The sequence below is a fragment of the Macaca mulatta genome, chromosome 4, assembly GCF_049350105.2.
Source record: "Macaca mulatta isolate MMU2019108-1 chromosome 4, T2T-MMU8v2.0, whole genome shotgun sequence".
Taxonomy (NCBI): Eukaryota; Metazoa; Chordata; class Mammalia; order Primates; family Cercopithecidae; genus Macaca; species Macaca mulatta.
In genome coordinates this window covers 23,931,720-23,945,504 of record NC_133409.1, presented here as the reverse complement: position 1 = coordinate 23,945,504, position 13,785 = coordinate 23,931,720, and the positions used below count along the sequence as shown (strand labels likewise).

The 13,785-nt window shown below is 35.3% G+C and overlaps 1 protein-coding gene across 8 annotated transcripts in view; it reads left to right on the top strand.

Moving 5' to 3' along the window:
- Nucleotides 1–12,867, top strand: part of FAM184A (family with sequence similarity 184 member A) — a 124,859-nt gene extending 111,992 nt beyond the window's left edge. For 2 of the 8 annotated variants that reach the window (XR_013416173.1, XR_001444529.3), the window contains 5 exons: nt 5,814–5,931; nt 7,959–8,063; nt 10,739–10,941; nt 11,831–11,925; nt 12,511–12,867. Coding sequence is in view for 6 of the 8 variants with exons in the window: in XM_015137515.3 (XP_014993001.2) it covers nt 5,814–5,931; nt 7,959–8,063; nt 10,739–10,941; nt 12,511–12,592 (508 nt within the window). In the remaining 2 variants the exon portion in view is untranslated. Of the gene's footprint in view, nt 1–5,813; nt 5,932–7,958; nt 8,064–10,270; nt 10,942–11,830; nt 11,926–12,510 lie in introns of those variants that run through there. The other 6 variants (XM_015137515.3, XM_001110223.4, XM_077999319.1 and 3 more) reach the window with 4 other exon arrangements.
- Nucleotides 12,868–13,785: the final 918 nt, after the last annotated feature.

Here is a 13,785-nt window from a genome sequence, read left to right as displayed (position 1 = left end):
CTTGGGTCCATGCTAACCAGCCATGTTTCTTTTTTCACCAGAAATCTACTGCCAGCAGGTAATTACCCCCTAGCTTTAGGTGTTTACTCCTTTAGTTAAAAACAAACACATATCAAATTGATATTTGACCAGCACTATTCAATAGATTGTCTGTGATAATGAAACTGTTTTGTATCTGCTTTGTCCAGGTTAGTAGCTTCTAGCTAAAAATAGCTATTGAACACTTGAATTGGGGTTAGCATAACTGAGGAACTGAATTTTTAAATTTCATTTAATTTTAATTAATTTAAATGTAAGTAGCCATATGCAGACTAATGGCTACAATGTTGTAAAGCATAGTTTTAGACAATTGGTTGTTTCTGTTCCATGTCCTTAAATGCAGCCTGCTTGGATCTGCTGAATGGTTTGGGTTTAGACAGGTAATGAGCAGGGAGAGTTGGTTCCAACTTATGGAGCTGTGGGAAACAATATATGAACTGTTCCCAAGGACTGGGGAATTCTGTTGAAGTTTATTCTCAGCTGCACCCTGGCTTTAAAACTTTGAAATCAGAAGAGTGCTGTAGATTCCTGGAAGGCGGTGGTAGCAGGGCTGAAAGGACATGGTGCAGCTGCTGAGGAAGCTTGGGGCAGATACACCTTCTTGCTTCTGCTCCTGCCCCAAATCCTGTTGAACTCCCTTCCTGGAGAGGGAAGGGTGGGGCAACACATGTAAAGGATGGGAAATACCCCAAGTCTGTAAGTATTGTAGAAATGGTGATGAGTTCTATATTGCTTATGGAATGACGATTATTAGAAATCCTGTTCTCTGGTGCTGAAAGTTAAAGTCTTAGATTTTCAGAGAGTTCTGTAAAAATTTTATTTTTCAGTGATATAGTAGTAAAAACTTTGTATCTAATAAAAATGTCCTGATTCTGGTTTCTTTTAGAAACAAATGAGAGAAATGGGCTGTTTGATTTTTTTTATCTGAATGATTTACTCTGTAAGTAAAGAAAGTTTAAGCTAAATGAAAACATTCTTTACAACTTGAGGTAATGGCCGATTTTTTAATATGCAAAAAGGTGGTTCTGAGATTATTATTGATTGTTTAGGTTTATTTCACAGAAGGTGATTTCTTCTTGAGAGAAATGTTGAGTTTCTGTACTTAGATTTAAATAGGTCAGTAATCCCAAATTGAAAAGAAGCACTCCGTCATACCTGAATTACTAATTTTTTTTAAGTTTTGAGTCCTTTCATCTATAATACTCAATTAACTTTTGTTGTCGTTGTCCCTTGATTATTAATTTACCATTCAGATTATTTTTGTAAGCTTTGTGAGGTATAGAAGTAGTCTTGTCACAAATCAGAGTCTGTGCAGAATTTATGGGAAAAGAAGGGTTCAGCGTTACAATGCTTCAACTGGTATATTTCCTTTATTTAAGAGTTTAGAAAATGATGATATATAGAGTTTTTTCATCTTTATAAAATTAAAGTCCTAGGATATATGTGTGCATAATATACTATTGTTTGGTTATGAAACGATAGTATACTATTTTTGGTTCTAAAATTCACTGATTTTATTTTTTATCCTTTTTTTTTTCTTAACCAGACTATAACTTGGAAACTTTGTATACAGCTTTTTAGGCATTTGTAATTTAGTCCTGTGTTGTTCATGAATCACAGACATTGACCTGTATATTGTCAGAGTCAAAGAAAGCAGGGCACGCATGCCTGGTGAGAATCCATCAGTGGCCCTAATTAGTAATTTTATATGTTCTACTTCTCCTTTCTCCTTTTTTTCCCCTTTCTCTTCTCTCTTCTATTACTTTTAATGGAAGTCCATAAAATTTGAGTAAAAGGCTACACTTGTGTGGTACTCTCAAGGCGGCATTTCCCAGGCTTTCATCATTCATATACATCCCTGGGAACTGGGTCATTTCTGGCTACGTATATTATTTTGTTAATATTTTTAATTGACTTATTTTAACTTAAATATTTAACAGGAAAACTTGGTATCACTACAGTAGAACATTTATCACTACTGAAAATGTTATCCTGTATTCTAAACAGAAGCTAAGCTATAATTATATAAATGTAAATTTTGTGCAAATAAAACAATGTTATTAGATTCTAGCTAGCATTTACGCTGAAGGCCTGAGTGTTGTGAACTAGAGTAATGAACATAAGTTATGAAGGCCATTTAAGATACATAGACCCGGCTGGGCACAGTGGCTCATACCTGTAATCCCAGCACTTTTGGGGGGCTGAGGCGGGCAGATCATCTGATATCAGGAGTTCGAGACCAGCCTGGCCAACATGATAAAACCTCGTCTCTACTAAAAATATGAAAATTAGCCGGGTGTGGTGGCAGACACTTGTAATCCCAGCTACTTGGGAGACTGAGGCAGGAGAATCACTCGGACCCGGGAGGTGGAGGTTGCAGTGAACTGAGATTGTGCCATTGCACTCCAGCCTGGGCGGCAGAGCAAAACTCCATCTCAGAAAAAAAAAAAAGTATATGTGTGTATATATATACATGTGTATATATATGTATATGTATACACCCAAACAATTTTTTTTCTTGCGATTAGGAAGATTAAAGAAGAACAAACTTAAAAACAACTGTATATCCAGGAACAAAACCAAACACCGCATGTTCTCACTCATAAGTGGGAGTTGAACAATGAGAACCTATGGCACAGGGAGGGGAACATCACACATCGGGGCCTGTCGGGGGATGGGGGGCAGGGGGAGGGATAGCATTAGGAGAGATACCTAATGTAGATGATGGGTGCAGCAAACCACCATGGCACATGTATACCTATGTAATAAACCTGCATGTTCTGCACATGTATCCCAGAACTTAAAGTATAATTTAAAAAAAAAAAAAAAAAAAAAACTATGTTACCAGTTGTTCACACCTGGACTAAATTTTAGAAGCAGTGCTGGTTACAAGGGTTGCTTGCGGCAACTGAAGAAAAGAAAAATATTGACTAGTCTTGGCTTGAAATGGATATTGGAATAGTACCAAGTTTTCTTTCTATAAGAATTTTGAAAGACTAGTAATTATTGAAATATATTTGCAAGTTAAATCTATATCATATTACTTGTTCTCTCCTTTAATGCTTTCCTGTTTGTGTTTACATGGGTTATGTTTTTTCTATGTGTAATCAATTATATTTTCCCATTTAATATCCAGATATTTTTCTTATTAAACATTTTTGGTGATGTAAAAATGTTGTATTAGTCCGTTCTCACGCTGCTAATAAAGGCATGCCCGAGACTAGGTAATTTATAAAGGAAAGAGGTTTAATCGACTCACAGTTCTTCATGGCTGGAGAGGCCTCAGGAAACTTACAGTCATGGTGGAAGGGGAAGTAAACACATCCTTCTTCACATGGTGACAGGAAGGAGAAGGGCCAAGCAAAGGGGGAAAAGATTTGCCCTTATAAAACCATCAGATCTTTTGAGAACTCACTATCATGAGAACAGCAGGGGATAACTGCCCCCATGATTCAGTTACCTCCCACCAGGTTTTTCCCATAACACATGGGGATTGTGAGGACAAAATTCAAGATGAGATTTGGGTGAGATACAGCCAAACTGTATCAGATATTTTATAGAGAAGATTAACTGATAGTAATTCTGCAGGCAAAAGATGTTTAAGCTAAGAACAAAACACTGCAATTTGGATTCAGGGGTAGACCTTTATTATGCAAAAAAATTGGTTCAGAGATTTTAACTGATCACTTTAGATTCACTTTACCTTAACTTTTCAATTAACAAAAAGATAGAAATAATAGTTTTAAATAAGGCTTTAAATTTAGTTGCTTACCATTTATACCAAGTATTCTTGCTCAGCTGCGGGAAGCAGTTCATAAATCTTGTACTTTGCTTTTAATGATAAAAGAAAGTGCTCCAGTGACATCTTGTGGTTTCTCCAACATAAAACCCAAATTGCTATTTCTTTTACTAGATTAGTATTTCTTGACTTTCTTAAAATCTTTGCCCATAAAATATGTAAGAATTAACTCTGCCATATTGGGGAAAAATGCAAGGTCACTTTATGTGAGTAAACAAATCACATTATTTTTCACTTGGTCTTTATTGTCACAAAAGAACAAAAGTAAAGATAGTGGAACTTAACACGTTGTACAGCAAAGTTGTGCAACCCACGGCCCGCAGGCCATATGCGGCCCAGGACAACTTTGAATGCAGCCCAACACAAATTTGTAAACTTTCTTAAAACAAGGTAAGATTTTTTTTTTTTTTTTTAGATTTTTTTTTTTTAAGCTCATCAGCTATCGTTAGTGTATTTTATGTGTGCCCGAAGACAATTCTTTAAATGTGGCCCAGGGAAACCAAAAGATTGGACGCCCCTGTTGTACAACTTACCTCACACTGATCTGACAAACTCCCAGCTGATCCTGAGACAATGACTTCCTCATTTCCTCATCACCTTCATACCTCCCAACACCCTAATTGAGAACTTTAGCCAGGGGACTGGATAGAGAGCCTAATACATTATCTCCAAATCTTTAGCTTGGGCTGAATTTGTGGAGGGATTTTACGGTACTCAAATACACTGAGATTCAGGTACCTCTCTAGGGTTTTGGGTGGGAATAGGAATATATAACTGACTTCTGGAAGACCAGATCATCTACAAGTTACTCAGTATTCATGAGTGAATAATTTTTTCTAAGAATCTTCATTAACCATAATTCTATTGAATAATGTTATTGGAATTCTGTTTAAGTTCTATCCTTTATATCCTGAAAACAATAAGATTTTTTAATTGTTCTAATTATTTGCATTTTCTGAAATTGAAAGTGCTTTTTCTGAAACTAAGCCAGCAGTTTCCATTTGTATTCTCTTCAGTCTGCCCCATCCTATATTCTTAGACTCAGCAGGATATGTCACCTGCTTATAAAAAGTGGCCTCTACGGGCGGATCACAAGGTCAGGAGATCGAGACCACGGTGAAACCCCGTCTCTACTAAAAATACAAAAAATTAGCCGGGCGCAGTTGTGGGCGCCTGTAGTCCCAGCTACTCGGGAGGCTGAGGCAGGAGAATGGCGTGAACCCGGGAGGCGGAGCTTGCAGTGAGCCGAGATCGCGCCACTGCACTCCAGCCTGGGCGACAGGGCGAGACTCCGTCTCAAAAAAAAAAAAAAAGTGGCCTCTATTTTAGTGATCAGGGCATTCAGGCCTATTACCACCTCATATCATTCAGTAGAGAATAGGCTTAGAAGGGCACGTAATTTTTCTCTTACCTGATGAACCTTTTTTCCAGTTTGTATGTACTGGCTGATAATATAGAATTTTAAACCTTATTTTCTGTAAACCAGGAAAAACTGCTGTCATACATGTGTGTCCTTTTTCTTTCATCTGTATTTGTTTCTCGTCCTTTTTATATGTTACCAAGTCTTGTGCTATCACACAGTATTATATTGTGATAAGCAGTTGTAATAGTAAGCCTGCCTTTCTAGTATCAAACCTGTATTTGTCAGGTTAGTATCATTCAACATATAATTTCTTCTGCAGAGCTTATCTCCAAATACTCCTCACCTCTTCTCCAAATACTCTGGAATGACCTAAAATGAGTGACTTCTTCAGAAAATAACCTGCAAAGCCTTTCATAGTACCATCTACCCTTTAAAGCCTTTAGTGTAACTACTGCTCTTGAAGCAGTCATGTCATTATGCTTAAAAGTTTTAAGGAAAAAAGAAGTTGTTGGATTTTTGTGTGTGTTCAACTAGACTAATTTTTTTAATGTGGGTATTACAGAAGAATGTATCTGAGTGATATCAATGAGCTAAAGTCTTTCTTGTTTTCAGATTAGAAGAAATGGAAGAAAAATATCTAATGAGAGAATCAAAACCAGAAGATATACAGATGATTACAGAATTAAAAGCTATGCTTACTGAAAGAGACCAGATCATAAAGAAACTAATTGTAAGATGTTTTGGTTTTAGTCTAACCATGTTAGTAATCAATAGATATTGATTGGGAAAATATGGGACAGTCTTTTTAAGTAATGCTAACTGAAAATAGAAAACACAGAACGTGTGCATTGTGATTGAAAGTTTATTGAAATGTTTATGAATAAATATAAAGTAATTTTTAAAATTTAAATTTGGCATTAGGGGAAGGGAATTGTACGTCTTTCATATTTTTAAAAAGAAAGTCTTTTTGATACCTATTTAATGTTTAATAATATGTCACTGCCAGTATACAATTAATATACCATTGAAGTGTGTGTATGTATGTGTGTCACACATGTAGAATTAGGATTGGCTAGCAAAGAAAAGCCAGCACATTCATGCATTAGCCTGTATTGTACACTAACGAGTTGAGCGTATTGATTTCCTAAAATGTGTCCTAGCAAACACTAATCCAGAATTTTTACTCTATAGAAAAAGTGTTCCATATTCTAGCCTCAGAAAAGTTGCATGCTTTCTCCTGGAAGGTCAGTAACGCTGAGGTTCTCTCTTGGAAAGTCAGTAACACTGGGTTCTTAATGACTCTGAAGTTTATCAGCTAAAAAAATACAGATTTAACAATGAATATACTCTTTAACGGTTCATATCTTCAGCAGACGACTTTGGAACGTAGCATGCAAAAGAGCATAAGAGCAACATGTATTTCTGAAGTCCTTTTTCCTCAATGCATCTCTGTTTGCATTTAAGAGAGGCAGCCTGTTGTCTGAGACTAGAGGTTCCTGCTGAAAGCAATAGGTAGTACATTGGGGATCACAGGTAGAATCCAGGAGCAGGCTTTGGAGAGATGAGCGTGTGCTGCTTCAATCCACCAACCACCCAATTTTCTACATATTGTGAACATGAGCACAGGCCTTATAGATTGCTCCATCTGATAGCAGCAGACTCATGGCACATTATATTTCACACATGAAATCAGCAAGCATAGTAAATGTATTGAAACTGTGTTCCATATAAATAGCTATTAATTCCCAGTTCTTACTGAGGACATGTTATCATTATATTTTATCCTCACAGCAAATACAGTAAAGCAACTTTCCAAAGCAACACAGCTCACCAGGGAAGAGCCAGGATTGTAGCCAAGGGTTGTTCCATACTCCTTCCACAACAGCGTGATTCCGTGGACTGTGAGGCACATAGGTCGAGACAGTGGTGACTAAGAGAGGCATAAAGAATTCTACTAGATTTCACTAGAATCTAGTTTTGCTAGAGCACAGCCCTGCATTCTCCCACACACTGTTGTGTTTACTTATGGCCTTCCCACATTCTGCTTACTTAATTAGCATATTGTGTTGGTGAAGCCAAAGGTAAAGGTTTTATCTCTATATGGGCCTTCACTTTTTCCCTGTTCTTTGATTACCATTGCTATCATAGATTAATATCTCAGATTAGATGCAATCGAATCTATTTATAGTACTGAAGAATAATGAGGCCAGATATGATGGCTCATGCTTATAATCCCAGCACTTTGGGAGGCTGAAGCCAGAGGATTGCTGAAGGCTAGGAGTTTGAGTCCAACCTGGGTGACGTACTGAGACCCTACCTCTACACACACCAAAAACAAAAAATTGCTGGGTATGGTGAAAAACGCCTATAAAAAGAAATAGAAATAAAGATTAATGATATACTGTCATCCTTATCTGTGGAAATAATTCAGTCATGCCCAGAGCCCCATTAATGTGAGTTAAATCTGCCCAAACTGCATAGCCCTGTGAAACAGAGTTGGGACCAAATAAAACATTTAGGTCCACTCTTGAAGGAAAAGGGTCAAGTGCTTGGGTATAGGGTTTAAAAGGTGTTGAAAACTTATCCCCCAACATTCCTTAAGACAGCAGCAATCAGGTCTAGAACTCTTTAAACAAAGTACATAAATCTTCATTCAGGTTTTATATTAAATTTTAAATGAAATGGCATTTATACATTTATGTTTTTAAAATATTCCATAGAAAATATTTAAAAGATGTTTATAATTCTTTTGCATAGGAGGATAATAAGTTTTATCAGCTGGAATTAGTCAATCGAGAAACTAACTTCAACAAAGTGTTTAACTCAAGTCCTACTGTTGGTGTTATTAATCCATTGGCTAAGGTATGTGCCATAAACACTGTAGAATAGGAATGTGGTTTAAAAGTTGGTTAAAAATATGGTGAAAATATTTGGAGCAGCATAGTTAGATAAAGCTCCCAAAAAATGTTTTCTTCTATTTAATAATCTAGCCCTAAAACTTATGAATTATTTGTATGTTCATTTTCAGAATGAAACTCTGAATAATGCTCATATTCCTTTAAATATATTTTACCAATATTATAAAACTTGGTTCTACCTTTTTTTCATATTTCTAAAGAAAACTAACCTTCTGACTCTCTTAAGAGTATTTCTTGTCATTTTCTTATTGCTCACAATCTTCTGCTTGTGGTCCAGAAAGAGACTCCAGCCCTGGATACCCAACAGCTGTTGCTGGTTTAAGGCCTAACATCTTAATGGACCTTGGGTTGGATATGTATTTTGTTGCCTAACAATCATCAGAGAACGGCTTTACTTCTCTCAGCCTTCTGACTGTTCTTTTTGGTTTGGTTTGTTTTTTTTGTTTTTGTTTTGGAGATGGTGTCTCACTATGTTGCTCAGGCTAGTCTCAAACTCTTGGGCTCAAGCGATCCTCCTGCTTCCAGCTCCCGAGTGGATGAGATTACAGGTGTATGCCACTTTGCCCGGCTTTCTGACTGTTCTTAACAATTAAAATTGAATATGACTTATTTTGATACTTGTTACTCTCTTGGGACAAATAGAAGAGCCTTGAAATAGACATGACCAAGTCTTATAAATCTTTGTACCCCAGCTTCCCATGGCTCCAATCATGTTTTGGGTATAGTCGGTATTCAGTAAATATTTGTTCAGTTGCAAAATTTCATCACATTCCCTATAAGCCACCACAAATTATTCTATGAATAAAGCAAGTAATAAAGAATAAATGATTATATATATACATATATATATTGGCTTCATAGGAATTATGAATCTTATGGCAGAAATCAATAGCAGAATAAACAAAAGTGATAGTTCCAAAGCTGTTTTTCAAATTCAGATTTTATTAAGTTTCACGTCATGCCTAATTTTTATTAGGCCTTTACCCAGAAATTTTCCTTTCCTTTCACAGCTCATAAAACTTCTCTGTTAAGAACACGGAATCTATCCTTCCTTTACAAGTTAAAGTGTTCCAAACTTTAAACGTGAATGTTTTCTAAAATAGAATGACTGGAGAGGCATGTAGCTGTATCTCAGAGTCTGAAATATTGCCTGGCAGATAGAAAGCTCTGAGTGAATAATTGGTGAATGAATAATTATAATTAGTTTTTAAATTCATAATTTAGGGTTAAATAATATTTTAATTATAAAGCAAGATTATGAGGTTTGTGGAAAAAGATATACTAAAAATACTCCTTTTATTTATTTTATTGGAATTAAATTTTTTAGCTGCAAAATGATTACTGTAGAACTTTACCAGTGTTCTTTTGATTTCTTAAAATAGAAACCTTAAGTAGGTTTAATTATGCCCTCTGGTGACTAGAATAAGAAAATGCAAAAGATACATCTTTGTAAGAACTTTCAAACTACTTTTGACTCCTAATAGTGACTTTAGTTTTCACAAATAGTTCTGAAGAAGCTATTATTATTATTTTCTTTTTCTGGTTATGCTAAAATAAGATTTTTGTCAGAGACTCTACAAGTCACAGAATATGACAGAAGAAAATGTTTAGACAATAAGATAAATATAAATAAAAGTTCCGTCTTGTATATTAATTGCATTTTTCCCAAACTCGAGTTGTTTTCCAAAAAAGCTTACAAATTTAATTAGTATACATCTAATTAGTAAAAGATGAGAATATTCTAAATATCTAACAACACGTTAATTTTTACTTCTCATAGCAAGATGATGATCATTGATTCTAGAGATGTGAATAAAATACTTTGAGACTAAAGTTCGTGAATTGCAAGCTGATAGATTTTGATAATCTACAGTGGAATTTGTCTTTTTATCTGTTAATTTTAAAGTCACATTTAAATATCAGCTGATTACTATTGTTTTGTAACCTTTAAATTTTAAAAAATATGAGCCAATTAATATGGAAATTAGACTTAATTATGAAAATAAAACTTTCCCTCTTCAGAAAGATAGATGTCACAGTGAATTTAAAACTAGATTATTTCTCTAAGTCAGCTTTAGGTCTTTAGTAGAAATGTGCAATTTGTTTCAAACTACATTGCCAAGCATTTTCTCATTCCTTTTTTTTTTCCAGGCAAGAACTGCCTCCCTTTGACAGATGGCTAAATTTCATGGACCTCTCTTTTAAAATTATGCTTAACTTTTACCCCTTCTCCTAATTTTAGCCTAAATCCATTTAACCTTCTATCTGCAAGACTTGCTTTCTCCCCCAGCCCTTTTCCCCTTTTCTTCCCAAAAGGGTATTCTTTACCCCTTGGCACTCTTTTTACCTTCTCTCCCATTCCTCGTGAATGACTCCTGAATGTTTCTTCCTCAGTCTTTCTGTCCTGGTAGCATGTCTGTCTCTGAGGATTCCATGTAGATAAAAAATTACCTCCAAGGATTCCCAGACCACAGTTTGGGTAACACTGGTTAATTAACATCTTAATTTAACATAAAGCTTCCAAAATTTTCCTATGCCAAATTTCTATCTTCTACCATTCCTATTTTCTCATTTGTCCTCATGCAGGGACTATCCTCACATGTATTATTTTTAATGCAGCAAAAGAAGAAGAATGATAAATCACCAACAAACAGGTTTGTGAGTGTTCCCAATCTAAGTGCTCTGGAATCTGGTGGAGTGGGCAATGGACATCCTAACCGCCTGGATCCCATTCCTAATTCTCCAGTCCACGATATTGAGTTCAGCAGCAGCAAACCACTTCCACAGCCAGTGCCACCTAAAGGGCCCAAGACATTTTTGAGGTGAGACCCGTCTCACCAATGTTTTTTTCTTTTCTTTTTTAACTTGAGAAATTTACCTTCTTACATTGCAGAAATCACTACTTTAAGAACAACCTACGAAAACTTACTATGAAATATTTTCTTCAAAGTATATTTATCACCTCTCTAGAGAACTTCCTTTTGACTGTGTTAAAATTTTTTTTCTAATTTCTGGTCATCAGTCAATTTTCTAAGTACTTGAAGAGGTGTTAATGTGATTTATATGGTTAGAATTTTAATATTATGCACGATTACTTTATTTTTAGTGTTGTCACCAATTTTTAAATTAACAATTCATCCTTATTGTAGAACTTTAAAATAATTTTTTGTTTACTAAGTGCTTTTTATTTTTTATATATGTTTATTTTTTCTCTTGTTTGCCAGGATTATTTATAAATACATATATATGCTTATTGTCAAAATAAAAACATACACAAACTCTGGGAACTTAAATATACTTATGCAAAAACTAAATTTAGAAAAAATAAATAATTTTTAAAATTTCCATTCCATTTTAAGTTACCTTGCAGTTGTTGATTAAATGTATTAGCAAATTTTGAATGAAATGCAAATTTCATTAGAAATTTAGCCATTAGATAAAGTCAGAAAGTACTGTTGTTTTATGCTCATCTTACTATTACTGATTTTTTGCTGCTTTACTTTTTTTTCTTATTCTTACTAAATCTTAGCAGTGTCACTAGTAATAGTCTTACAAGTAGGCAGGTTTTTTTAGGCTAAGTGATTAATGACATAGTTAATGATTAACAAAAAAAAAATAGCAAGAATGAAAATTAGTCAAATACACCTCTGAATTTGTCTCCTGCTAAATATTTTGTGTTGCTTATTTTCCCTTGTGCATGGGTATGTTCAGGTATCAATAAGATGCATGTGCATGAGCTCAAGGAACATGACTACTGGAGTTTCCATTACACATTGTTGCGTGCCTTGTAATTTTCCCCAAAGACGGTAGGGATTCTTTTGTTTTCTTAAGTAGCCCAAAGAATCTTTAGTTAGAATTAAGATAAGTACAAACGATATAACATCAATGATGGGGGGAAATTATATTTTTCATGTACTCCCTTTCCTAGAGTATTTGCATAGGGAATTATGAAATGAAAATTTAATAGAAAATGCACATAGTAAAAAAAATACTAGTTACTTTAGTTATATTTAAGGACACATCTGTAAAATCAACTAAAAGAGAAAAGGTGCTGAAAGAGAGGATCATTATTTTATTCTCTCTTATTTCCCACAATTCTTACTGAATTTTTTATTCAAAGAAGGTGACATTTTTGCAGTTGTTTTTTGTTTTTTTGATTGTTGTGATGTGGCTCCTCCTGAACTGACTTCATTTGAGCTGCTGATGCACTCTTATGCTCTCATGGAGTGGAGAACCAATTCTAGTGTAGAGGGAGTAGCAAATCTTTAAAACACGACTTACAACATGGGGAACCCGTTGTGGTAATCTATGCTGATGTTTTATGTGCTTTTGCCTTCATTTTGCAAAATGACTTAATGCTGGGTTACATGTCTCTCTTTTTATGAATTCAGTCCTGCTCAGAGTGAAGCTTCTCCAGTGGCTTCTCCAGATCCCCAGCGCCAGGAGTGGTTTGCCCGGTACTTCACATTCTGAAAGAATTGTGTTGACACAGCTCTGTATGGACTGTTACTGAGAGCATGACTTTATACAGATTGATATGTAAATAGGCTTTCCTATGTCAAACACTGTGAATGAGAAAGTCTTTGTCTCTCCAATTTGAAAATGCACTGTATTTCCTGTGATATTTATTGGAATCATTCTATAAGGTACTATATGATGTGTGTAATTATAACTGTTATTTTTATTTGAGATGGAAGAGGCTTTAACCTTTGTAATTACTGCATAATAAATTTTGTTAGAACAAAAAATAATGCTTTTTATTTTTTTCTAAGTTTGCTTTAATTTTTAAATATTTTTTAATTCCAGGTAAGACTTGTCAACAAATTTTACTGCATTATAATCATGTCATATCAAATTATTTGACTTCAGTAATAATAACAAAATCAGGATAGGGAAATAGAAACCCTTGTTCCATTACAATGTGTAATTTTAACTAAATTGTTATCTAAATTTACAAAGCTAGAATGAAAGTGCTCGTGTAAATTGTGGACTTTCAAGTATATGAAATACTGTTGACTTTTAGGTGTTCGTTGTGGTTTTTTTTTTCAGTTTTGATAGTTGAGATCTAGAACTGCAGTACAGTTAGTATCTATAATTAATACTATGTTTTATGGCCAAAAGTCACTGGGTAAGGAATAAATAGTCAATTTGATTTTAATTTGTCTTAAAAGCCAGTTTGATAGTTTTCTAAATTGGCATAATTAATAGGGAGTGAGACATAAGGATCTGGAGCTCAGGAATAGAAAGACTGAGCTATAGGCCGGGCACGGTGGCTCAAGCCTGTAATCCCAGCACTTTGGGAGGCCGAGACGGGCGGATCACGAGGTCAGGAGATCGAGACCATCCTGGCTAACACGGTGAAACCCCGTCTCTACTAAAAAATACAAAAAACTAGCCGGGCGAGGTGGCGGGCGCCTGTAGTCCCAGCTACTCGGGAGGCTGAGGCAGGAGAATGGCGTAAACCCAGGAGGCGGAGCTTGCAGTGAGCTGAGATCCGGCCACTGCACTCCAGCCTGGGTGACACAGCGAGACTCCGTCTCAAAAAAAAAAAAAAAGAAAGACTGAGCTATAGATGTTTTGGAACATGGCATGTATGAGATAGAGAAAGCCACAGGTGTGGATGAGAACAACAAGGAAGGGGGTTGAGGATAGAACTTTGGGAGAAA